Below are 27395 nucleotides of genomic sequence, written 5' to 3'. Positions count from 1 at the left end.
TGGTCACGCTCCAGGCTGGGCTGGTTGGAGATGATTTAAAGATCCCCACAGGAAGCCACTTCCCTACTTTACAAACTCTTCCCACAGTCCATCAACAAGCAGGAGGGAGGGGCCAGGAGGCAGGACTGCAGACCCACCATGGACTGCACGGTGAGACCCAGCTGGGGCCATCTGTCATAAGGCTCCCGGGAAAAATCAAAAGCACCCTGCTGGGAAAGGATTCTAAGGTGATCTGAACGAGAAACCAGCTTTCCTTTTTGCAAACTGTCTCTTTCAGTCAACAGACATTTCCCTCGCCCCTTTGATATGCAAAGCACTGCAGGGAGCACGCTGAGTGCCGGTGCAGACGGCCTCGGCGGGAGCGACGTCAGGATGCCTGTGGACCTGGGGCGGCTGAGCCTCTGTGGAGCAGAGAACTGTGATCTAATTGTATTAATCAGCTTTCAGATACTTACAAATTGGCCTTCGCCCCCTCCTAGCGCACCCCACTCAGAGAATGCCTGCATCCTCCCAGAAGCCTTCTTACTTCAAAGATACCTTTTAGAAGGAATGGGGGAACACTTTCAAGAATCCTGGGGAATCTATGTTCCAATTAACTTTTCCACTGATTACAGTATAACTTTAAATGAGTCACCTTTTTTTTTTTTAATGAATGGGGTTAAAGGTTAAACAGCAAGTGAAATGAGTTTCTGGAGAAGCCTGACGCAGCTCCCCACCCCCAACCTCGCACAAGCATGCCATGAAAGTGTGGGAAGACAGGGCACACAAAGGCCAGCACAGGAGGGACCCGACATCCACCTACAGGCAGTCTCGCCCCGCCCCCCCAACACACACACAGGGAGGCACGCTGGATGGAAAGGGCGTCCCTGCCCACCCGGCCCTGCCTGCCTGGCAGGGGCCAGGGTGCAGGGTCTGAGCCCCTTCCTGGACAGCCTTCCTGGCAGGGCAAGCCTGGCATGTTGGTTTCTGGTGCCACACAGGTGTTTGTCCTTCCTTCTCTAACCCTGTCGTTATCTTTGGGGTAAATAAGGATAATAGGAAATAACCGGGCAGCAGTGGGAAGGAGCTGGAATGAGGTGCTGCCTCTGGGAAGGTGCATTACTTTCAGGACAGCTCAGTAGTAGGAGGCAGGAAGAACCAAGGAAACAGCACCAACCAGAAGCTGCCCACTTCCACGTCTGCCCTAGTTCTAAAGGCCAGGGAGCAGGTCACGGGACAGTCACAGATCCCGCCCCACCCCCCACCCCCGCAGCAGAGCATCCCAGGTAAGATCCTGGGCAAAGGAAAGGGTGGCGAGAGGTGTGTGTGCTGCCTCTGGTAAATCCTGGGTCTGTGGTGCTCACAGCACCCTATGAGACGTAAATGCACACACTCCAGGCAAAACATGGGGAACCACCAAAGTCAGGCTAAAAAAAAATGGAATCAGTGATGTGGGAAAGGAGCTTTAAGACTTTTCAGAGTGGAGGGGAAAATTAAAGGAGTCGAAACTGGGTGGAAGATGATGGATACAGAAGACAGAATGGAAACGCCATTTTCAAATCAAACATACTCCTGAGTGAAGAATGAGAATACTCAGGAACAAGGTAATAAGCAAGAGCATAATTAAAAAGCTTTCCCGAATCAAAACATCCAAATGTGTTTGTTCTTTGCAAAAATCAATGAAAATGACCTAGACAGAGCAAGACGGAGATTTTAATTTCCATATGTATTGGGGCAAAGTAGGTTTACAGCTGTTTGTACGGGAAATCATGCAATGATAAATACCAGTACAAGAGTAAACCGTGTTTTGTGTACTCACAACTGCACACCTACTTTTGCACACACACAGCCCCCCAGTCCGGGCCAGGTTACTCAAAGGGGAATCGAAGCAGAAGCCCGCCTCCGACTCCTCCCCACGTCTTTGTTCCTGCCTTGAAAACAGCACCGTGCTAGGCATTGGCTCCTGTCATCCTGCCTTCTCCTTCTCCCAACTTGGACATCGAGGGCTTCCCTGAACTGTCGCCTCTGCTGCGTCCTCGGAACTGGGGACAGTTGTCTGGTTCCCAGGTCCTTCTCAGTCAGGGTTCTCTGGGTGTGCCCATTGCGCCAGTCGACCAGGCTGCTGAGCCCGGTTTCATTCCCTGTTCTGTGTCTTTACATCTTGAACACACCTCCGAGTTTATTAATGCACCGGTGAGGGAACCAGGGACGTGACTACAGACTGCACCTGCCCACAGGAGGAGTGGAGATGAGGTGGGGTGGGCAGCTGGGAAAATGAGTGCTCACGTGAGCAGCGAGCTGAGAAAAGGCAAGCGGCCAAGTGGGCAAAGCATATAGTTTGCGTGGTGGCAAAACCAGCACATCGGCGACCACCAGTACAGTGGGAATCAGGGACCAATGTGGGAGTGCCAACCAGCGATGAAACATGAAAAAACAAACAAACAAAAACCCCCAACCATCATAAGAAGCAAATGATAAGGAAATATCTGTGGCTGTTAATGGGAATGACAAGGTTTACTATTCTAAAATTACTAAGATATAGTACAACTGAGTTTTAAAATTCATTAATGACATTCATTTTCAGAAATGAAAATGGTTCATTTGTTTCTTTTTCAAACGTGCTCATTCTTTTTTATTTTTAAAAATGTTATATATTTATTCTTAGAGGGGAAGGGAAGGAGAGAGGGAGAGAAATACCAATGTATGGTTGCCTCTCGTGTGTCCCCTGCTGGGAACTGGCCTGCAACCCAGGCATGTGCCCTGACTGGGAATCGAACCTCGGGCGTTTGGTTCGAAGGCCCGTGCTCAATCCACTGAGCTAAACCAGCCAGGGCTCATTCTTTTTTCAAAGGTCCTGTTTGGTGAATTTGGTTTCTATTCCTTCTCTTATCCCTTTTAATTAATTTTGAAACCTTGTTTACATCCCTTTCATGATTTCACTATCATCTCTAGTTCCCTGGGTGCCGATTTTCCACCTGCTGCCCCTCCGCCATGGTGGCCCNGAACCTCGGGCGTTTGGTTTGCAGGCCCGTGCTCAATCCACTGAGCTAAACCAGCCAGGGCTCATTCTTTTTTCAAAGGTCCTGTTTGGTGAATTTGGTTTCTATTCCTTCTCTTATCCCTTTTAATTAATTTTGAAACCTTGTTTACATCCCTTTCATGATTTCACTATCATCTCTAGTTCCCTGGGTGCCGATTTTCCACCTGCTGCCCCTCCGCCATGGTGGCCCTTTCTCGTGTGGTTGGTGGACAAGAGGGGCAAACCCACAGGAGTCCTAGTGGGGAAGACTATGGCCAGTTGTATTATCAACTGAGTTGTCTTCTTTGTATAAAGGCAACAGTTATTATCACATAGCAAACACTAAGAAAACACACCGATGTGCTTCTGTTGTTTTTTATTTATTTATTTTAAAAAGTTTACTTACTTATTTTTAGAGAGAAGGGAAGGGAGGGAGAAACAGAGAGAGAGAGAGAAACATCAGTGTGTGGTTGCATCTCACATGGCCCCCAATGGGGACCTGGCCTGCAACCCAGGCACGTGCCCTGACTGGGAACTGAACTGGTGACCCTTTGATTCACAGCTCGTGATCCATCCACTGAGCCACACCAGCCAGGGCATCTTATTTTAAAAAATTAAAATCACATACAAGCCTGTTACGAGATAAATCCATAGTAATCACTCAAGTGTCTATAAGAAAAGAGGACATATAGACACTGATGTTTGTTTTTCCCTTCTAAGAATCCATTCTGATATCATCTAAAATGTGGTCACGAACTATGCGTACGGATAGCTAGTGCAGTTATTGGTAAGCGAGGGAAAAGAAAATAGATGTCTTAAATTAGCAGAATATCCATATGACAGAATGTTTACAAGGAGTTATTGGTCACACTGAGAACTAGTTATGATATATGTTAATTATAAAACATGGGTTCAACAATATAAAGAAAAAAACCAGAAGATCGGAAGTAAATATGCCAAAATGTTAACAGTGATTACATGGTAAGATTATGAATATTTTGGGTGTGTATTACTTTACACATTGTAAATGTCAATGAGCCATATCAACTTTATAATCAGAAAAGGGTAAAATGTATCTAATATTTTTTACAATGAAAACTCCTAAGGGAACAATAGTCAAGGACTTAAATATCTGGAGCAATATTAAATAAGAAAGATAAAATATCATAATACTGACGCTGACATTATAGTCCACATTTTATTCCCAGCACAGCAGCCAGAGTAGCTTTTAAATGAGGGGGAGGGTAAAGGCTATGTGTCTCCCCCACTTCAATCCTCAAAGGCTCCCCACTTCCCTCAGACTGAAAGCTGAAGTCCTTACAGTGGTCGACGAGGCCCAGCGTGACCTGACCCCCTGCCACATCTCCAACCTCCTGTCCCCACCCCGACTAAAGCCGGCCACACTGGTCTCCTTGCTGTTCCTCAAAACTACTAAGCACACACCTGCCTCAGGGCCTTTGCACTCACTATGCCCTCCATCTACAATGCTTCCCATCCCTACAGCTACACAATACATGCTTCAAGCTTCACAATATGCTTCAAGTGTCATTTTATCAGGAAACCCTTCCCTGACCCCCCCTACAAAGTAACAGCTACCCCCCTGTTCCCAGCGCCCTTTCCTGCCTTCACCCCGGGCGCTTTATCACCACCTGAGACACAGCAGCACTTACTTAACTGTGCTCGTGGCCTCCCTCCCGCCGGAAGAGCTGCCTTGCCCGCCCATGGAAGACACCCAGAAACGTGTGCTGCGTGCCCGAACGGACACCTGCGCCGGGCTGTCAGCCCCTCGAGAGCAGAGGGCTGCCGCGCACAAAGCAGGCGGTGACGCTAACCTGACATCCCCAGGGACGTTTAGCCAGCATTCATCTCACTCCAGAATAAAAAAGATTCTTAAAAGCCAGAGATTATGGAAGTGAACCATCCGAAAGAAAGATAGGAGTTTTCGGGCAGAGTGTTATGCCAGCCTCTACCAGAAAACTTAAGTTCTTCCACTGGGACGTGGCTTCTACAGCAGGACGAAACTCCTTGTTTTTTAAGATTTTGCTTATTTATTTTTAGAGAGAGGGGAAGAGAGGGAGAAAGAGAGAAATAAAAACATCGGATGAGAGAGAAAAACGTCAACCAGTTACCCCTCACAGGCCCCCAACTGGGGAGCTGGTTGGCAACCCAGGCAGGTGTCCGGACTGGGAATCGAACCGGTGTGACCTTTTGGTTCACAGGCCAGCGCTCCATCCACTGCGCCACATCAGCCAGGGTGGAACTCCTCATTTTTATCACAGATTCAGACCAGCTATCTATGCAGCACTTAGAATGACATTTTAAATGCTCTTTATATTTAGCTATTTCTCTGCTGTGATTAGATATCTTTCTAAGGAAAAAAAAAGGCATTAGGGAAACCAATTACCCTGTCACTCTCCCACCCCAACGGCAGGCAGGAAAAGGCAGCACCTGAGTACGACACCCACGGGCGCCCAGCCTCGTAGGCACGCACACTTATACGGCCCATCCACACCTACTGAATTGTCCACAGCCAGCCGGGTCCTGCAGAGATGGAATGTACCATCTGTCATCTTGCTAAGTTAACTGGACTGTGGAAATGTAAGGACAAACTGCTAGCAAAATGCACAGCCTCATCTTTTCTACCTTAGGAAAGAGAAGAAAATTCATCCTCAGCTAGTTTGGGCTTTTCTGGGCGCAGCAGTGCCCGGGAGATCGGGACAGGCTGGTGGTGGCCCCTGCAGGTGGTGTCTTGGGACAGTCAAGGATGCAAGGGCAGCTCGTGGTGGCAGTGGACAGGGACCACTGCCTCTGCAGCCCCCCTGCTGAGTCACTCTCCCGCCACTCCTGATTCTCCTCGCATCCACCTTCTTTTCCGTGACAGTGCCTTTCTCTCTGTCCTAGGCAGTCCAGCTGTGACTTCACCCTGCTAAGGTGTCTCCCACGAGACACTGTCTGAAGAAATCTCCTCTCCCATCAATGTCGGCATCTTCAACAGGACTCCGGGAAGACCGGGAGGACCTCGAGTTCAAAGGGGACACTTCTGGCTGGGGGACAGAGGGAGGCCCCTAACACTGACAGTGTGACTATGCGAGGCCATATGGGTACTTTGCACATTTCACAACCTTCCCGAATTCTTACAGCTTCTCTAAGAAACAGAGGTTGGCATCTCCACTTCGGGGCAAGTGATCAGGGTCCTCCTGGCCAGACAGAATGTGAGTTCACCTGTTGAGAAACTTTCCTGTTCTACAGACACAGCAGTGACAGGAGAAACTGTTCTGAGCACGACAGGTAAACCTGTCTGTGTTTAAAAACAGGACGTGTGTCTCAGTGGTGAGAAACTCCAAATATTTACTCTTTTCAGGAGCTTCGAAGGCGCAGCCTGGGGAGCGCTGGGTTCTGAAGCGGGTGGAGGCACCTGGGGGCTTGCTGGTCCAGGGCACAGGGACTGAAAGTGTCCTGGGGAGGTGGGGGACCAGGGCCAGAGTCACTGAAAATGGGGGCTGATGAAGAGATCTCCCACCTGGGAAAAGAGGCTGATAAGTGCCCAGATTCCCCACCTGCACCCCCAAATTAGAGCTTACCCGAGAGAGTGAATGCGAGCGGGGCTAGAAGCAGCTCATGGCCAGGGCTCTGGGAATAATCCCATTATCACCACAGCCGCACGGCTCCTCTCTACCTAGAGACACCTGGCTGGGTCTGTGCAGGGGGTGCCCGGGTGGGCCTGGGTGGAGGTGATGAGCAGAGAGAGAAAGGGGCAGAAACTGATCCTATTCAAGATGACCATGCAGACCCAAATCCCAAAACACCTGAGAAAAGCCAGTGGTGATCAACGAAAGGTGATCAACAATACCAACAGTTGGGAGGTAGTCCCAGGGGCTTAGTGAACTGGAAGACCGCACAGCACCATTTACCCGGAAAGCAGCCCAGAAGGACAAAGAAACGAACAGGTGTGGTTGGGAGCCACAGAGGATGAACTGAGAGGCCCCATGAGGTGTCCAACTGGGTTCTCAGATGTGGAGACAGGGGAGGGCAGGACAGCCACGTTCAAGGACAACCTGGCTGAGAAGGTCCCATCACTGAAGGTGTTTTCTGGACCCTCAGATGAAAATCACGAAGTGCCACAAAGCGCCAAGCAAGATAATAAAGAAAAAATTCACATCTGGAAAACCAGGGGCACGTTCCCTCTGCCGGGCTTGCTCTGGCCCCCCACCCCTGCGTCATGACCCTCCCCAGAAGCGGCCTGCCAATGTCCTGCTCTGGTTTGGCCCCACTGCCGACGCTGATGCAGTGAAGGAAGCCCTGGGTTCAGGGTTAGGAGAGTTAGGAGATGCAGGTTTGAGCCCCCCCCCCCCCAGTTACTGCCTCACTGAGCCTCCATTTCTTCCCCTAAAGAGGGGTCAACTAGAACTACAGGGCCTGAGCACCAGAAGGGACTTCAGGGGTGGGGCGCACCACAGCATACCACAGCTGCATTTATTTCCAGCTCCCACACCAACCAGCTTGGTGCCCACAAGTCTCCACTTCCCGTTGGTAGAAAGGGACAATAATAGCAGCCACACAGGGGCTGTGAAAGGATGAAATGAATTCATACATATAAGTAACTGAGCGCAGTGCCAGACTCATAATGAACGTTCGATCTGGGGTGGCCATTACTGCTGCTGTAATGACAGACGCCCCTCCCAATGCCACATGACCTCCACTCAGTGTGAGGGGCTTCCCACTGAAGCCAGACCCCAGGCATAGCAGACCCAGGGCCCACTGCCACCCCTGCACCCTGAAAAGGAGCAAGTCAGCAGCTGACCCCTCCCACTCTTCTCCCTGGTCACCCTGGAGAGGTCCTCCTTGACCTCCAGAGGAGCCCCTCCCCATGCCCAACCATGAACTTCCCCAAATGGGGTGGGCTCAGACCCGGCCCCAGGGCCCCCCGCCCATATGCCCTGGGCACCCTACCTCTCTCTGCTCACTGCAGATCTTACACAGCCACAGGGGCCGCTTCTGGCCAGGGGAGGCCTCGATCCCACATTTGGTGCAGACTTTCTACAAGAGAGAGGACACAGGAAGGTGAACACTTCAGCTGCTTCCTCCTCAGCTGAGGGGCTGGGAAAACGGTAACCGAGGAGCTCTGTGCCGTATTCTGAAGGGGACGGCTTTTGCTTCAGGCCAAAGTGTAGACAACCCAACGGGCGTACGCGGGTCATCTGAAGCCTGAGGGTGGCTTTGGGGCACAATGCATGTGCCCACCCCCGGATCGCCACGGTACAGGTTCACCCCCACGATTACGTTCTTCAGGGCACAGCACAAACAAGCTTGCTGATCTTTGCAGCTGCATCCTGTTCAGCAGCAGAGAACTGGAAAGCGCCTAAACACGCGTCCCAGCGGAAGATCGGAGCACGCACAGTAGAATAGGACATGCCCTGTATGCAGCAGAGCATGTCCACTCCTGGCACTGTGGGCAGGGGGTGATGTTATTCAACAAAGAAAACATACAACTGTGTACAAACATGCAAAAACCTCACCACATACGTGCCTGACCAGGTGAGATGACATGGTGAGAAATACCAGTGACAGCTTGAGGTCTCACTGTATGCCAAGTTCCCTCATCAAATGATCCCGCAAATGCTTTAGGCCCATTTTACAGGTGGGAAATCTGGGGTTGAGAATTTTCCAAGCTCACCCACTAAGTTTACCTCAGGTGTGACTCGTGAACCATCATACAATTCCTTCGGACCCACAAGCAGCCAGAACCCAATGTCTGCAGTGTTTTTCCTTCTGTAGTGCTGCTTGAGCTCATAACTTCTAAATATGTATTTTTCCCCCCAAATGCCCAGCAGCACACGGTGCTGGGAAAGGCCAGATGACACTCGCCAGAAGGTAGGGGGACTGGGTGGGGCTGAGATGTGCCCCCCCGGCTCACGGCAGGGGGGGGTCGGTCTGATTTGGTGACAGCAGGGCCTCCTCCGAGAACTGTCACTCGGGGCTCATTCATCTTCCTACCGCAGGGAAGCTGCCCAGTCCCTGCAGGTTGGGGGTTCTCTCCTGCCCCCACCCGGCCCCTCCACCAAGGGAAGGCCGGATCTATTGCTTGTCCTTTTCTGCAGGCTGCCAACTGAGCAAGAAGCACACCTCTCCACGGAGAGGAAAATGTCACCGACTTGGCTTCCCAGAGCATGTCGTCACTGCCCGACTGGGCAGCTGAGCCCAGCACGGCAGGTGGGAGCCAGCTCTCAGCTGAAGGCAAGTTCTGATACATTCTCAGGGCGTATGCATTTGCCACCATCCAAAACTCAGGTATGAGAAACGTCACTTTCCTTCTGTTTCTCCAAATAAAATGTCATCTTCTCCACGCCCTCAGCTCTCTGGGCTGGCAAGAAAGTCCATCGCCATCACAGTTGGGGCCCCTTCCCAGCTCCCGTGAGGGTCCTGACCTGGGTCTTCCCAGGTGCAAGCACATGTTGGGAGGGTCCCACGTCCGGGGTGCTCACTGCCATGCTGCTGTCCCTTGGAAAGGGAAGGGTCCTGGCTGCCTCTGTGCCAGCCCGGGGCTCAGCCTCTCCGGGGGCGTGTGGCAGCCCAGCCCCCCCGCCCCAGAACCCCAGGCTGCCATCCCTGACCAGGGCTGGAGAGTCCCTCTTCTCCACTGCAGCTGCCTCTTGATGCTCCTCACAACGCTCACCCCCAACCCTTCTGCCTCCGGGGCAGGGCCCCCAGGAGCCCATACGGTGGGCCCCAAGAAGCACGCACAGGCCTCTCCCCCAGGGGTAAAGAGAGAGGAAGGGGGCGTGAAGCCCGCGGCTGGTTTCCCTGCTAATTCCCCCCACCCGGGATAAGCAACTGGTGCACATGGGGAAAGAGGTGTGGCCCTTGGAGAGGTGCGATTTTCCGATGAAGTTTTCTATGTGCTTATGGGTTTGCTGACAGCTCACCCTCCAAGCACAGAGTGCTCTGCCCCTCGCTGTGAGGCAGTGGCGCTGGGAATAAGGAGAGAACGGGAGACCAGTTGCTACCCTTTCCCGAGCAATTGTCTGTGCCAGGCAACAGAGGAGGAAGGGGGGGTTAGGATCGCCATTATACAGATGAGAAAACTGAGGCTCAGAGAGGTTAAAGACTGCCTGAGGTCCCACAGTTAGAGACCATCGGGATTTGGGAGGGTCCTTCCTTCCAGACCCCAGGAGAGCTAGGTAACACCCTCCCAGGCCTGGTGTCCAGCTGGTGCCCATGGCTCTCCAAGGAGCTGGTCCATATGCCTGGGAGTGTGGCTGAGGACTCTCAAATGAATGGGTAGCCTTGGCTGGTGTGGCTCAATGGATTGAGAGCTGGTCTGTGAACTAAAAGATCAACGATTCTCAGACAGGGCACATGCTTGGGTTGTAGGCCAGGTTCCCAGTAGGGGGCATGTGAGAAGCAATCGCTTGATACATTCATCGAAAATATCAATGTTTCTCTCCCTCTCTTTCTCCCTCCCTTCCCTTCTCTCTAAAGATAAGTAAATAAAATATTTTTTAAAAATAAATAAAATAAAAAATAAATAAAATAAAATGAATGGGCAGAGAAGTGGACAGAATGACCTGGGATGAGGCTTTGCTGGGATGGGATTGGAGCACAGATTGGAGCTGGGGAGTCTGGCTCCGCCCTCCTCACTATTTCTCAGGAAGGAGGGCAGCAGCTCCTCACAGGAGGGGGTTTCCAGCCACGGGCAGGGAGCTCAGGCCCAGCGGCATCCCCACAGCCTCCGCCCCACTCTGTGGCCTCCCTGCCCCACACATCGAGCAAAGATGGGGCAGTGGAGGTGTGGCTTGTGCCCCTGTCTTAGTGAGCTTGGGCTGTTACAAGAAAACCCTGTAGACTAGGAGGCCTAATCGACAGACACCCATCTCCCAGTCCTGGAGGCTGGGACTCCGACGGGGGTGCCAGCTTGGTCGGGTTCTCGGTGAGGGCCCTTTATGTTGGCCCCTTCTCACTGCATCCTGACAGGGCCAAGGGGGAGCTCTGGCCTCCTGTTCTTCCCAGGGTGCCGACCCCGGTGTGGGTACCCAGCCTCATATCCTCATGGCCTCACGAAGCCTAGTTGCCTCCCAAAGGCCTCACCCCCAAACGCCATCACACTGGAGTAGGGGCTGCAGCACAGGGATTAGGGGAGGACACAGCCCCTGACCGGGAGAGTGACCCTTCTTTTGCTTCTGCGTATGGGGAGCCCTAGAAATGGGCTCATCCTCCCCCGTGTCAACCCTGGATCATTTAGAGCGCAGTCCCCCTGGGGCCTCCACCTTGCGCTGCCCTGCAGTGCCACCAGTTTTAATTTCCAGAAACACAGCTCTGGGCCTGTTTGCAGCTTGGTGCCCTGGGCAGAGAATTCGGGGTGAGGCAGGCCTTGGGCGGGGGCCCTTGGGCAAGCCACTCACACCTCACTAAGCCTCAGATGTTCTCATCGGTAAAACAGGATAATATTGATCCCCAGTTGTCTTGGGAATTCACTGAGATACACATGAAGAGAGACCAGTGTGTAAGAAGCATTCAGTAAGTGCCAGTCTCTTTATTATCAGTGACACCCCCGTGCCCTGTTCGAAAACCTTGCATGATTCTCCTCTAGACCCACACCATCTAATAGGGTAGCCACCGGCTGCAGGTGTCTACTTAAATTAAAATTAGTTAAAATTAAATACAATGAAAAACCTAGTTTCACAGTCACACTAACCAGATTTCAGGTGCTCAGTAGCCACACGTGGTTGGTGGCGAGCATGTTGAACTGCACAGAAGTGAACATCTTCATCATCACAGGAAATCCTGCCAGCTGGCTCTGGGCCAGAGGACCCAGACCCCGGTCTTGGCGCCTCAGCATCCCCGTCGCCCTTCACGGCCTGCTCCTGCTGCTCCCCCACAAGGCCTCACTTCCCATCAGACCTGTGTGCTGGGGTGGCTTTGGTCTCCACCCCGCCTCAGCCCACCCCTCCCCGTCTGACTCCCGCCCACCTTCAGTTTGGGGATTCCTGGAACCGTCACCTGCAGGACGCCCACGTGGAGCACTGGGCCGGGCGGCAGGGCCCAGGCCTCGTGTGTTCCCAGGGGAGCACCCGACCCTCAGTCCCAGGTCAGCCTGCCAAGGCGGAGGGGCCGCCCGGCTGCATGCAGGAGTGAGAGGTAAGCAGGGTTTGAAGGACGGGTGTGCATGTGCTCTCGATGAACACTGTCTGACTGACCAAACAGCTGTGCTGCTGGGGGCAGGGACAGAAACCAGGAGAGAGTGCCCAGAGCTGCGTCCTGTCTTCTCCCCACAGGCCACAGCCACAGAACCACCTGACTGGGGACAGAAGTGGTGTGGGCCAGCTGCCCCCAGAGGCTGGGTGGGTCGAAGGCTGATGGTCAGCCCCCATGCTGGGGTGGAGGTATGTGTGGCATGTCCCACATGTTCCTTCCTGCCTTTGCCCTGTGGGGTGCTGTGGGAGCCAGGTGAGGTGCTGTGGCCTGACGAGGGACGCCCCCTCGCCCATGCACAGCCCTGTTTGCAGGCTGCTGGGCTTCAGCAGTGGAGCCCACAGTCAGATCCCACCACCCCTCAGCTGTGCAGCGTCTCTGGCTGGGGAATCCAGGCCAGCAAAATGATAACATGCTCTAGTTCAAGTAATACATAATTGCTACTCCGCTGAATCTCGAATCAATAAGAGACTAATGAGCCTTTTCCCCTAGGGGCTTGGTCTTTATTCCCAGGTTCCAAAAAAGGAAAATTAAGCAGGTAGTATTTTAAAAAGCCAGGGAGAGAGAGTATGTGCCAGCTGCAACTTTAAGGGAACACTGAGCAGCCCTGTCAGGGCTGGCCCTGGGGCCTAGGGCCGTCACTTGCTTTCCTTCGTGAGAGGGGCTGGCATTGAGCAGAACTGCCCTGGGCGAGTGGGCACTGGCTTCCCGGGCGGGGCTGCCTGTGTGTCCCACAGCTGGGATTGTGTCTGAGGGTTAAACAAACCACGTCCAGCTTCTGGACCTGCCTCAGCAGAAGTGACAAAAGCCCAGGCTTCCAGTCGGCACATGTGAGCTCCTCTGTTCTGTCTCAGGCACTCCATGAACTCCTTTTGCAAATGTACACCCAGCCTAGAGCACAAACGAGGATAGAGTGGCTTAGGGAATAGCCCACAGGACCCAGGCTTTGGGGCTGGACAGCGCGGGACACAACCTTGAACTTGGTGCTCACCTTCTCTGACTCTCATCTGTAAAGCCGTGGTCACAGGCTGCCGTGCCGCAGCGGGGAGGTTGGAGGGAGATGAAGCATGGCTGTGCTCAGCGAAGCACAGGGTAAAGTGCAGGCAACAGCCACAGTCCTCTCCCCCAGGCCTCGATCGAGAAAGGATGCCAGCACCCATCAGTCATACAAGCCAACACCCAGAATCATCCTCCATCCTCACTCTCCCTCATTCCCACCCAAATAATCCATCTCCAAGAACGCTGACTCTCCACTGTCAACTCCCCTCCATCACCCTCCCCACCCAGGCTGCCCCCTCTGGGCCAAGCCTGCCCCAGGCCTCCGAGCAGGTCTCCTTGCCCCCACGTTGGCCCGTCTCCTGTAGGTTCCCCATACAGCCGCCAGAGTGATCTTTTCAAGATGCAAATACAATCTTGTTATTTCTCCTGCCAGCCTAAAAGCTTCCAAAGACTTCCTGTTGCTCTCTGGATGAAGACAGCTCCTTTCATGTGCTGTGTGACGCCTGCTCAGGCCAGACCCTGCCTCCTGGCCAGGCCCTCCCCCGGCTCCCCTGGGCAAGCCCCATCGGCCTGCCTTCAGTCCTGGCCCTCACTGTGCTTTTCCTGCTACAGGACATTGGCATACGCTGCCCCCTCTCTGTCCGGCAAGCATGTGGTCACATCCTCTCTTTATCAACCTATACGTCGTTCGGATCTCAGCAAAAACACCCCTTCTTCAAGGAAGCCTTCCCTGACTGCTTATCTGGTTGAGGCTTCTGTACTTGGCTCTTGCCTCTTGTCCTCACCTGTCAGGAACTTCACCCTCATTCACGTGGCCCATGATGGCCTTCACTTCCCCCACCAGGCTGCCGACTCCCTGAGGGCAGAGGTCATGTTTGTTCTGTTCACCTTTCCATTTCCAATGCCTGGCATAATGAATATTTGCAGAATAAATGAATAAACAAACAGGAGCTACTTTTAGTGTGACGATGAGAACACACGATGTGGTCCCTCCTGGAATGTGCGAGTTACTGGGGAGCCGAGACACACCGAGACGCGAAACACTCCCTGGGCAGCACAGGGCAGGGAGACGGGGGAGCCTGCTATCCAGGGAGGATTTGTGAAGGGTCACACCCCACACGACTCCTCCTTCCTGCCCCTGCCACCCTGGGGAGCAGCCGGCAGGCTGCCTGAATGTGCAGACTCTGATTGGGCGCCCTCCTTGATGTCCTCCTAATCCTGGCCCCTTCGGGTACCCCTGGACTTCCTGGAGCACCTCCATTGCCATCAACACCTTCGCCTTCTCACTCTGCAGCCAAGTACAAGTGTCCTTTCTCTGCAAGGGGCAGCAGAGCTCAGGCCCCCGGCTCCCAGGCTGGGCCTTCCCACCTTCACGGTGAGTCCCCAGCTCCACAGGGGGGTTTCCAAACCGACTCGGATCAGAAGACGGGAGGGGTGCAATGCCAGTGCAGGGCTGGGAGCGAAACTGCTCGGGAGGCAGACACCACGGCCTCTCGGGAACAGTGGTCGGAGAACATTCAGTAACCGGGAGACAGCCACGCGCCCCTCGACAGGCCCGGAGGGCTCCGCGGCACAGCCATCTATCACTCAGACAGCGCCGTTCGTGACGCGCAGTCAACCGAGCAAAGATGAAACTGTGCTCCGATGTTCTGTACAAGGAGTCAGGAAAACGTACGCTGTGCTGCAGAAACGGCTATTGAAGACAGTTAATTTGAAACTATTTGGTGCATCAGTTCAACAAACGTTTAGTCGACACAGGATGCCAGGCATTGTTCCAGGGGTGACAAGGATGGATGAGGCACGGCCTCTGTCCTGGACGAGCGTCCTGCTGAACGGAGGAGAACGAGCAAGGCTCATTTGGAAAAGGCCTTCCCCAGGAGTCCGACCAGCCAGCAGGGACAGTGAGACTGTCTCTCCCGGAAACTCTGCTGCAAACGGGGCCCACGGCATGGCCGCCCCCCGGCCCCCAAAAGCAGGGCAGCAGGGGCTAGGAGCAGATGATGGCGGCACACGCGGGAGCAACGTGAAGATGGGACCCCACACGCGCACTCACCATCACACACAGGGTTCTTGCTGCTGGGAGTCAAGTCTCCTGCAAGGAAAAACCCGGTTGTGTTTTAGGGAAAGCTCCGCAGCAATAAAAATGAGGGCAGAGACAGAAATGTGAAACCAATCACGACGAAGCGGTACAGGTACTGAAATGGAGCAGTATTCACAATAAATTAAGTGGGGGGAAAAAAGCATGTTATAAACAGTATGCACAGTGTAATTTTCTAGCACATAAATTTGTATATGTGCCTGAAGCTATTTAGAAGTCGATATATGCACAGAGAGATAGCGGCTAAAATGTAAATCACACTGTGCTAAGTCAAAGCCTATTTTAAATGGAGAAGCAGGATTTCTATTTAAAGGAAGCTAATGCTAAATGTTTTGGGAAATCACTGGCCCCCAACTTCATTTTTTGACCAGATCTGGATTTTTGTGTGTCAGGGTGGATTAAAGCAGCGGTCCTCCACCTTTTCGGCAATTGTTCCAGGGACTGGGGTGGGGGAGGGGATGGTTTCAGGATGACTCAAGCAAATCCCATTCACACTCACCTCCTGCTGTATGTGGCCCGGTTCCTCACAGGCCACAGACGGGTACTGGTCCTCGGCCAGGGGACTGGTGACCCCTGGGTTATAGAAGCTGAAATACATGCCCAGAGAGGCAGGAGACAGAACTTCTCGGGAGACCGTGGCTCAAAAGCAGGTGGTCAGCCCTACCCCATACCCAGGGGTCACTGGGTCACTGACCCTCCTGATCAGGGCTCAGCCCTGCCTGTCTCCCAGGCTTGGAGGTGCTTCCCCAGCCCAGGGGGCGAGGGGGGGGGGGAGGCAGGGGGCTGGAAACGGCCCAGAGGCCATCTATTCAGTATCTGGAACCCAAGTCCTGAGCCAAATGGCTTTACACAGTTTAGATGTTGATGTACATGTTGTAGTTTATACTTTATCAAGCACTTGAGCGACACCGGGCACCAAGCCAGGTAATTCTTGTACAACCTCATTGTACCTTCACAATCCCCAGCGGAGGTGGGCATGGATGTCCCTGTTTTATAAATAAGGTAACCTGAGGCTTAACATTGAGTCACTTGACCACAGGGAGGTGGGATGGGAACCTGTTTGAGCCTTGGTAGCCGCCCAGACAAGGGACTTTTCCAAGCGGCCACTCTCCCCTACACTCCAAATGAAGACAGTGCTGGCTCCCTGGGTCCGGGCCCCTCCTCCGGAACTGCAGACCAGGTCAAGCCCCAACCAGGAGAGGGCACAGCCAGACCCCTCCTTCCATGCATTAGGACACAGTCTGGGGGCCAGCGGAGCACAGGGCACTTTGACCTTAGCCTTGACCACTGCAAATATGGAGTCACCAGGGCCCAGACATACAGCCTGAATGCCAGTCACCTACTGCTTGGCCTGAGGAAGAAGCCAGGAGGCCACGAGAGAAGGATTTCAGAAGGAAGATGAGTGTCTCTGTGTTCCCCACCCTAATGCCCCACCAGGGAAACATCAGCCTTCCTCCACCCCGGCTGCGCTGGCAGGTGTCATTACCCAGTTACTGCCGAGCCTCTCCCAGTCACCAGGCCTCTGCCAGGCTTCACCGCCACCTTGGAGCAGGCCCTTCCCCTCCCTCAGACGACACGGCTCTGGACACCCACAGACCCCAGGCCTGTGGAGTCCCCAGCCCCCAGCCGCCTCTCCAGAGGAAAGGAAGCACTGCAGAGTTGAGGACGAGCTTCCAAACACCTCCTCCCTCGACCTGCCACTCACTAGTCAGCCAGCACTGTGTCTGGGGTGGAGAGGAGGGTTAGCGAGGCAACAGAAGCAGCTCTTGATTATGACCATTCACGAGCGCATAATAAGAAATCATGCCTTGCATGGGCTTTGGATCATTTCATCCCTCGTGCCCCACTGTGCGGATCTGATGGGGGAAGGGGAGATGTCAGGCGGGAGGGGACCGCCAGGCTGCCCGCCTGCCCCCTCCACTGGGCCTGCCTGCCTGCCCGCCCCTTAATTCTTCCTGGCCATGGTTATCCTCAGCATCACCTCTCAGACCAGAGGCTGTGTGCCTGGTTTTTGCCCCCCTTCCAAAGCACAAGGGAAACAAAGGAGGTTTGAGCTCTCTCGATGGGGCCCAAGGGGAATGCGCCAGGGTTTCAAACAAGAGCTAGGCAAAGGAGGGGAGGAGGGTTATTCAATCTGAAGCTGCGAGGCAGGTTTTAAAACACCAGCCAACCTAATAACACACGATCAAAGCGGGACTGTGTGCGCTGTGGCACTCGGCCTCGAGAAACTCATTCGTTTGACAGGCACCTGCGGAGGAAGCACCGGGCGCCAGGTCCATGCTGCACGCGAGGTGTCCCAGCCCCTGGGCCCGCATGCACAGGGCATTCGGTGTGACGAGACTGAAGGGCGCCGACACAGGACTGGGCGTGTAGGAGCAAGTCACGCACGTAAACACAGAAGGGACAGGGCTGGAGGAGACAGCCAGGGACGACGGTTGCTGCACCCAGCTCTGTCTCGGGCAAGGGCCAGACATCCGCCCCAGAGGCGGGGGTGAGCCCCTCATGTGTGCGTTTCTGTGAGCGGCTCACCATGGCCGGCGGTCTGCCACTCCATCTGGGGCCCTCTCTCTCTGAGGGGGTGGCAGACCCTCCGGGGCCCCAGGAGAGGACATGTATAACAGGAAAGCAGATTCAAGATTACATTCACTTTTTTCCAGCACAGAATCTTATTTTGAAATTTCAAACAGTGTTACAAGAGAATGTGCAGAGTTTCCTTATTTACCCAAAGGAAGCCAGGAGAAGGCCCACCAGCTCCTGGTCTGGAAGCCACGTGAGGACTCCACACTTGTTCCCACAAACACCTGAGGGGACCTTCCAGGCGTCCTGAGGCCTGTGTGGGCACGGGCGACTCTCTCCAGGGTTACGTGAAGACCAGCAATCATTATGTGGAAGAACTTGCCACTCCTCTAAGAAGGGGTCTATCGAGGGCTCTGGAACACACCCCTCCTACAATCTCCCCGCCTGCTGTGCGCCTCGGGCCTGCCCTGTGCCTGAGCCAGCCTGCCAGGGGAGGACAAACATATGGTAGACGGAGTCCCACCACCCTCATCTAGCTTTCTTTCCGTGAGCCCTGAGCACGGCCTGCCCCACCCTGCTTGGCCCCAGCAAGTCCTAGAACTAGACTCCTGTTGCCTGTCTTAGCTCCTGGCTTCTGCACCTGACAACCTGGGCTCCCGGAAATGACAGAGCCTGAGCTTGTCATGCCCCCCAGACTTCCAACTGCAGGTCCACTGGGCTCCATGGGAACCGCTGAGGGATGGCACTCGGGCCAGTGGCCTCCCAGGACGGCCACAGCACACAGCGGCCTGCAGCTCTGCTCCTTGGCTCCATCTGGGAGGGAGTCAGGGCAGGGGAAGGCCCGGGCGGTGAAGGGATCCGCTTTCATCCATCTTGCTCCTTGCTGCATGGTTACTTGGAGTTACAACTCACGATGATGATAACAGCTACCATTTAGTGGGCACTTATTCCATGCCTGGCACCAAGCTCAGTGCTCAGCACACATTATCACGATCGAATTTAATCTCATTTATGTCCATAATGGCCCCTTGAGGAAGGTTTTACAATCTAAATGTCAGGGATGAGGCTACTGGAGGCCCAGAGAGGCTGGTGGCCTGGACAAGTTCATGTGATGAGGATGCGGCAGAGCCAGCATGCGGACCCAGGTCCACAGTAACAAAACCAAAAGTTCACGTAACTTGCACTGTGGGCGGCTTCAGGGCGAGTACCTTGATGGATCATTGCCTTAACTGTGATGGGATCGGGGCAGACCGCTCAGGTGATTTGTCCAGGGTCACGCAAGGGCAGTGGGTGGAGGGCAGACTGGGGTCCGAATCCCGATCTCCCACCCATGCTCTGTGACCCCCACACTTGCCGAGAAGGATGCACGTGGGGCCCAGGAAACAGATGTCACTGGGAGCAAGTTATCCCATGGACGACGGTGGTCTGAAGACACGGCAGCCCACTCTCTGGGCGAGGTGTTGGCCAGGAACATGAACACAGGTGACTGACAGCCAGACAAAGCCAGTTGCAGCCTCCCCCCGCCCCGCCCCCCTGGTTGTGTAACCTGCCTGTTTCCCAGAAGCCCTGGGGCTGGGCCTCCCACAGAGAATTTGTCACCCCGGGGGCATGGCTGCCACCTGGCAGTCAACTGGTCCAGCCTCTGTTAAAGAAGCCTGTTTCTCCGAGTAACAGCCAAGGCAGAGGCCAGATCTTTTTTATTTTTTATTTTTGGTCCTCATAACCAGCATCTTCCAAATGCCCGGCCCCTCTCAGCAGTGCCCTGAGCTAATGGCCGCAAGCGAGCCTGGCCCCTGGGGACCACCATGCCGCCCCACCTGGCAGGGAGGGCCTTGGCTGCGGTCCGCACTGGCCGTGTGGGGAGCCCCTGGCCAGGTCTGCTGAGAAGATCCCAGCTCTGAGATTCCACGGTTCCGGGGCACGTGACCAGTCTCTCAGCCTGACCTCGAAACCACAGCCCTGCTATTCCGTGGGTGGCACAGGAGCCCCTGGCCAACCTCCCGCCATCCCTTCCCCTACAATTTGGTGCAGGTCGGGCCTAATGATGTCAAGAGTATTCAGCGAACAGAACCTAAGGCCCAGGACTAGGCAGAGAGCATGGCAAGGCTCCCAGGCTGAGGGGCAGAAAGGAGAAAACGAATGCATACGTATGTTCTTGACCCCACCCAACGCTGCAGCCCCACCAAGCCTGTCATGCCCGCCAACTGTGCTTCACCGCCTGCCCCCAGCACTCGGGGTATTTCCACGCTTCCATGCCTTTGCCCAGCCCGTGCCTCATGGCTAGTAAAGGTCTACGCATCCTTCAGTGACCACCCCAGTGTGTTCTCCTCCATGGCTCCTTTCCTGACCCCCTCCCTGACCCCACGCACTGGTTGCTCCCTCCTGCTGCCCCCTCAGTGAGACATCTGAAGAGCAATGCTGACTGCCTCCATTCAGTGGTCTCCTGTGACTGTGCACAGACCTGCCAGCCAAAGGCAGGAGGCCCTCCAGCCCCCCCAGCTCTGCCCCCACCAACTCCACATAGGACATTCCAGCCCCTCGGCAGCCCCACCCACCCCAGAGGTGAGCACGGTCTTCTCTGACTTCCCAGGATCATCGTAACTCTCAAATGGTCAGTTTGTGTGAAAATACCCTCTCCCTTCTCCGTGCCCCTGCCAGTGCCTGGGACAAAGGAAATATCCTCGAAGCCAGTAAATACCTGTTGCTGGAATTGATTTTTTAATTTGAAAAATGCAGTGGACTAGACAAATGCCCTCAGGCTTCTTAACGTTCCAGTAGTGGCAGCACTAATGATTAATTAGGGGCCCTGGTGATGCTCATGAACAGAACTCCAAGGGGAGCCATGGCGAATCTGGGCCAGGGGCAGCAAGGCCCAACCCTCAGGCCTCAGCACTGCCAGCCCAGGTGTCGCATTTATGCTGCTAAAGTCAGCAGCTTGTGCCCAGGGAATGGACTGAGGGCCCTGGACACCATGTGGAGGCAGTTAGACTTCATTCTGCAGGCAGTAGGGAGCCACCGAAGACTTGGGGGGGAGGGCTGATGGGCAGTGCACCCTGATCAGAGCCGCCTTTGAGCAAGATGAGCAAGCGGAGGGGCAGAGGATGAGCTGGAAGGCTAATGAGACTCCCCCGCAGGCAGCTGGGGGCTCAGGCCTCCCTCCCTAGAGGCTCCAAAATATGTGCCGGTGTGCACCTGGGAGATCAGCATGGTGGATGTGTTTCCTGGGCAGATCGTAATCCTTCCCAGCCTCAGTTTCTCCATCTGCAGCCTGGGAGAATCACCTCTCTCACAGAAGATGGGATGACGAGGGTGAGAAACAATTTATGGGGGAGAAGAAAGATCCCTCAAGCTGCCTCTAAAAAGGCCTGTTTCTTTCTTGGTTTGGAGGCCTGGGCTAGAGGGAGCCTCTACAGAGAAGCCAGCTCCCCCTACCCGACCCCTGTCCCAGCTGCTTTCGTGGGTAGGAGAGGCACCCTGATGCCCTCCTTGGGGGAACAGAAGAACAGAGCTCAGACTAAATCCACCTCGAGTTCAGGTCAGCCAACAGCCAGCAGTCTGTGGCAGGAAAAACAGGCTGATTTGAAAGCGATGAAGAATCGCAGGTCGTCTGAGTGTAGCAGCTTGCAGGGCGCAGCCGGTGAGGTGAGGCCAGCGCGTGGAGCGCCTGCCACACCACGGACTGGAAATGCCATTATCTGTTATTTACCACAACAGAGGACAATAGGCGGCACAAAATGACCGTTCCTGGTAACAGCTGCTAAACGGATTTGCCAACACTGCTTCCTGCTGCTTGCGTTCTCTTGAATCTACAATGGCCGGACCCGGGGAAAGGAGCCCCTGAGCTCCGTGGCAAGGGGCTCGAGGCGAGGCCAGGCAGCTGTCTCCGGGAAGAAGCCCAGCTCCAACCCTGGCCCAAGCCCACAGATGGTTTGCCCACTCTCATCCATGACTCAATAGCCTCAAACCCTTACAGACCCCCAGGTGTGTCCAGGCTCTGCCCAGCCAGCCCCGGAGGTGGGACACACTAGTGCAAAGTCCCAGGCCCACTCTGGGGGGCAGCCTGCTTCGGGGGCGGGCCGGGGGGGGGCACACCCTACTGTGGATGGTCGGCATCAGGGCTACAATCCCTTCCCCAGTGTTGGGGGCACTTAGTGAATGGCCTTGGTGCCCAATCAGCAAGCTGGCACCAAATATCATCTTCCTTTGGGGGGGTCTCCTACAAGTCTTCAGCTCTTTCTGCTCCCCAATGAGTATGAGAGCAAAGTGCTAAACTGAGGTCTAAGGTCCTGGCTATGCCCTCAGGAGCAAGTCATCTCTCAGAGCCTCAGTTTCTCTTCCTGGAAAATGGGTGTAATCACTGTCTTTTGCCTACCTACCTCTGGGTGGGGGGCAGTGAGCTGTGAAAGGTATATGGCATCACAGAAACATCAGAGACGGAGGGGGAAGTGGTCTCAGAAGCACACGCCAACCCCCACACTGGCTTCCCCCCATTAAGAGGACGTGAGACAAAGGAATTTGGAAAGAAAACCTACCATGGCTTCAAAACAACAACAAACCAAGCTCCACGTCCAGCCCTTGCAGCGTCGCCGCCCCAGACGCTGCTCCTCGGCCAGCCCGGCCCCCAGGTCGGGAGCTGCAGCAGCCGCAGCTGTGCTCCAACACCCATTTCTAGGCCTCTGCAGCGCAACCCGGGGTACTGTTCTCAAGCACCAACAGGCTCTCTCCACTCCCACAAGTTCCTCCGCCCAAACCTGCCTCTGGACTTGATTCCTGAAGAGAGAATCTCCCCAGAGGCTCGCTTGATTCCTGAAGAGACAGCCCTTTTCTGTGATGGCTCAGCTGCCTACAGGACACTCAGCCTGGCACCCAGGCCCTTCACAGTCCTTGATTCGTTCTCTCCACCCTCCTCGGCCTGCCTCCCTCTCCCTGCTCTCTCCCCAACCCCCCTGCACTTCCTTGTCACCCTGCGCCACAGAGCTGTGCCTCCTCCTGAAACGCCCTCTCCTGGAAGGGTGGGCACCTCTGTCTCCACCCTTCCAGGCCCGGCTCCGACGGCTCTCCAGGGGCCGGCCCTGCCGCCCTCTGCTCTGGTCATTCCATGCTTTCTGCTGCAGTAGTACCTCTCCCATTGCACTGTGGTATCCGTTTCCACGGTGAACTTGTGGAGGGCAGGGCTTTGCGTGCAGGTGAGCCAAGGGGCAGGGTCTTCAGAGGGCTGCAGGAACTGACCCAGTGACTGAATGACCGAATGACCACAAGGCCCGTTTGCAGGAAGCTCTGGGTCTTGCCACCTGGGGACCTCAAGGCCTTCATTCTTGAAGGACCTCACCCTCATTCTTGGCAGCTCCTCAGCTGCCTTTGACCTTGAGCTGAAGGCCAGTGGCATGACAGGGCGAACAGAATGGTATCTGGGCTGCACAAAGTGGTGAGAAAGAAGCTACTTTGGAGAAGAAAAGTCATGCCGCAGGCGCCAGAGCAGCAAGAAAGGAGTGTGCATTATTGGGGACGTTCTGATCGGCAGACTCCCGAGCAGGCAGGAGTTCCAAGATGCTGTGTGGTGTCTGGTCCAACCCTCAGCTCCAGCCACGGCAGCCAAGTCGATCCCTGCCAGCAGCCCCGGTGACGCGGTCGCCAGGCCCTCAGGGCAGGCGAATTAAGGGACTTTCCCCGGGAATTTAGGAAACATCAGTAGCTAAATGAAAAAAATCCATCTTGGTAATGGGGCACAAACATCTGAATTAGGTGGAGGAGGAAGGACACCATGGGGCCACTCTGGAGGCAGCTGGGACGCAATGGCCATCGCTCAGGGAGGCTGCTGCCTCTGTGACCTCGCCCGAGGGACAGCGGTGCTGAGAGCCGGGTTTGGAAAGGGAATGGGGGGGCAACTGGATGAGTTTCACTGCACCCCCATTCAGGAGGGAGACCCGGCAAAGGCTGCACCCCTCACCCTTGCGCTCTGTTGGTGGGCATGTGAAGTGGTACAGTCGCCATGGAAATCAGGATGACAGCTCCAGAAACCCAACAGAATGACCACGTGACCCGGCAACTCCGCTTCTAGGCACCTGCCCCAAAGAGCTGAGTGGGGCCTCAAGGAGATACTTGCAGAGCCGCATCCAGGAGCTCCGTTCACAGAAGCTGATGCAGAAGCAACCCCCCAGTGTCTGTCGCCAGACGGATGGACCAACTAAGCGGGATGTCTACATCTAACGGGCTCCTAGCCTTAAAGAGGAAGGAAATTCTGACCTACGCTACCACAACATGGATGAGCCTTGACAACAGCATGCTAAGTGAAATAAGCCAGTCACAAAAAGGCAAATACTTCGCGATACTTCGCTTTGTGTGATGTTGCTACAGTAGTCAAGTTCACAGACAGAAAGCAGGAAGACAGATGCCAGGGGTTGGGTTGGCTGCGAATGGGGAGTTACTGCTTATGGGCACAAAGTCTGTTTTGCAAGATGAGAAAGTTCTGGAAATGGTGGTGGTGATGGTCACACACCAATGTGAATGTACTTAATGCTCCTGATCTGTATACTTAAAAATGGTTAAAGTAGTCAACTTTATGTTATGTATATTTTACTACAAATTAAAAAATAATTTTAAAGATTTTATTTATTTTTAGAGAGAGGGGAAGGAAAGGAGAAATAGAGGGAGAGAAACATCAGTGTGTGGCTGCCTCTTGTGCACCCCCTACTGGGGAATCTGGCCTGCAACTCAGGCATGTGCCCTGACTGGGAATCGAACCAGCAGCCCCCTAACTTTGAGTGCTAACTCAAAGGCCCACACTCAATCCGCTGAGCCATACCAGCCAGGGCTAAATAACAATTTTTTTAATTGCCTCCCCTGATTTTGGGGGACACAAATTAACCCAAGGAGCAGGGTGGGACAGCCCCCATTCCATAGACCCAGGAAGGGCCAGGCCACAGAGCTCCGGGGGTCGTTCATGGGGCCCTGTTCCCCCCATGCCTCCTTGGCCGTCCTTCTGTTCTCGCTTGTGCCACAGTCTTTCCAACCCCATACCTCGTCCACGCTGCCCCCTCTGCTCGGGACACTTCCTGCCAGATCTGACTTTTTCTCGCCACGGTCTCAGCTCAAACGTCACCTCCCCACAGAGGCCCATGCTGTGTGTCGGAGGTAAGTAGCTGCCTTTCCACTCCCGCTCCCTGGCTCTTATGATGCTCCATTGCCCACTTGCTGTGTTTTTACCACTGTCTGGAATGACTGTGTTTATTTGTTCTGGTCCATGTCCCCTTTCTCAGGTCACACACTCTGGGGGGATGTGGCACAGCGGTTCATGGCAAGGAGGCTCAGGCCCAGACTGCTTGGGCTCCAACACTGGCTCTCCCACCAGCCAGCTGAGTGGCCTTGGGCAAGACTCTTAACCACTCTGTGCCCCTGCCTGCCCATCTGTGAAAGGGGAGTGGTGAGAGTGCCAACCCACAGGGCTGTTAGGAAAACTACAGGTGTTAACATGGGTCAGGCCCTCAGAACAGCGCCTGGTGAGTAAGAGAAGCACTGGCCCTTCTCACCACCCAGCAGTAGCAGGGGGCAAGGCCACCTCCACCTGCTCCATCACAATACTCCTGGGGCTTGGCGTAGAGTCCGCTCCCCGTGAAACGTTGTAGAGTGAATGAACAAAAACATTCTGCTGAGTAAGTCCTTTGTGAAATTCGGTTTCGTTTGCGAGGATGGGCCCAGGGAGCTGAGCTGGCTCCAAAGGAGGTAAAAGTCTCCGTGGAAGGGTGGCCCAGGTCCTGGCCCCTCGGGGCTTAGCCAGGCCCACAGGTTTAGCTTTTGGAGTGGGAACACCCTGAGAACACTCAGGCTGCTCCTGGAGGTCTTGGGAAAAGTAGCTGGAAATGCTTTTCCCTCAAGGGTGGGGAGGGCAGCCAGCCAGCCGGCCACTGCCAGAGCTGGACAGAGCAGAGAGCTGGCCTTCGACAGGGCCTTCTGGGGCCTCCTGGGGTCCCCAAAGGCACCATCCATGCCGCTATAGGCACCTGCTCCTTCACCTTAAAGTGACTTCTCCTGTGTTCAGTTTTTATTTCTCTCCCTCTCTCTCTGACTCTTTCCCTCTCTCTTTTTCCTCCAAAATATTTACTATTCTACTTTCCACATTTAAATCTGAAATCAGTCTGGGATTGACTTTCATGTCTGGGTGCAAGGTAAAGGTCAGGATACATTCTTTCCATACGAATATCAAATGACCTCGCAGTATTTAACCCAAAGGCCATTCTTTACCCACCACACGCTAGTGTCCCCTTTGTCATAAATGGGACTTTTCTTTTCTCTCATTTTTGTCTCAGGTGGGCAGAAATACCAATTTTCTCGCACACTGAACTTGTATACAACAACCTTGCTGAGGTTACCTGCTCAGGCTAGCCACTCGCATTTAGATGCCTTCCGCTTTGCTAGTTACGTGACCGTGTTATTCGTGGACAATGACAGTCTCAGCTATTCTTCTCCAGTCCTTACGGCGCGTGTTTCTTTTTCTTGCCTGATTGCTCTGGCTAGGCCTCCGGGCAACACTGCATGCAAGTGGCGACAAAGACACAGAGAACTTGTCTTACGCCTGGGTTTATGAGAAACGTTTTCAATATTTAACCATTAAGTATTATGTTTCTTCTCCTGTGTGCTTTAGAAAGAGGTCCCTGCTTCTCCAAGGAAGGGGAAGCTCTCGGCATGAGTGCTCTGATCTGAAAGAATGGAGCGGGGGGGGGGGGGGGGGGGGGNGGGGGGGGGGGGGGGGGGGGGGGGCAGGGCTCAGCGGAGACCCCTGGGGGACCCAGCTTCCCATGACCCAGCTGGGTGACTCTAGAAGGCCACACAGCCTCCATGGAGCCCCTATTCTCCATTTGTGACTGGGAAACAGCCCCAACCACCCTGGTTCCCTTACAGCTTTGTCCTGAGCAGCAAACAGGCGGACTTTTGTAAAAGCGTCTTGTAAACTCTGAAGAGCACCACAAGGTGAGAGATTGGCCTCAGTGGTCTCTGTTGGCCAGAACCACCATGGTGGAGGGTACATGTCCCTGACCTTGGGGGACGTGGGGAGTGTGTGGGCAGGCTGTTGAGCTGAGTGTGGGGGTGCATGGGATGTGTGGTATGCAAAGGTGGGGGGGTGAGAGGGGAGTGAGGGTGGTGTGGTGCAGGGCAGGGTGTGGGGGAGGGCCAAGGCAGGAAGAGCAGCAGAGGGAGACCTGCCACTCAAGTGCTCCCCCACCGTCCTGAGCAGGGCCTGGGGCTGTGACCACAGAGCGGAGCTTTCACACCCCAGGAAGAGGATCAGAATCCCTGGGCGGCTTCTTACATGGAGATCCTGCTCGCACCCCCAGGGATTCTGTTCAGTGGCTGGAATGGGCCAAATGTTTGTGTCCCGTCAGACTCCCATGGTGAAGCGCTAAGCCCCAGTGTGGTGGTGTTTGGAGGTGGGGAGTTGGTAGGTGATTGGAGTTCGATGAGGTCAGGAGGGTGGGGCCCCATGATGGGATGAGTGGCCGCAGGTTCCTGCCGGCTTCCCTGCTGGGAGTGTGGGCCAGCCCCTCACACACCTCCTCCCAGTGGCCTCCAGCAGGCTCTGGCCTGGCCCCTCCCCCGGCA

At 54.7% G+C, this 27395-nt stretch overlaps 1 protein-coding gene across 1 annotated transcript in view; it reads right to left on the bottom strand.

The window, feature by feature from the left end:
• RPH3AL (rabphilin 3A like (without C2 domains)) overlaps positions 1-27395 on the bottom strand; it is a 143576-nt gene that overhangs the window by 45083 nt on the left and 71098 nt on the right. Inside the window, 1 exon segment of the mRNA XM_037070298.1 lies at positions 7949-8035. Within this exon segment, the coding sequence (XP_036926193.1) occupies positions 7949-8035 (87 nt within the window).

This window comes from Sturnira hondurensis, unplaced genomic scaffold (genome assembly GCF_014824575.4).
Source record: "Sturnira hondurensis isolate 20B ecotype Veracruz unplaced genomic scaffold, ASM1482457v3 Scaffold0018728, whole genome shotgun sequence".
NCBI classification, from domain to species: Eukaryota; Metazoa; Chordata; class Mammalia; order Chiroptera; family Phyllostomidae; genus Sturnira; species Sturnira hondurensis.
Note: the sequence above shows the minus strand (reverse complement) of the source record. Positions and strands in the feature narration are given on the sequence as shown.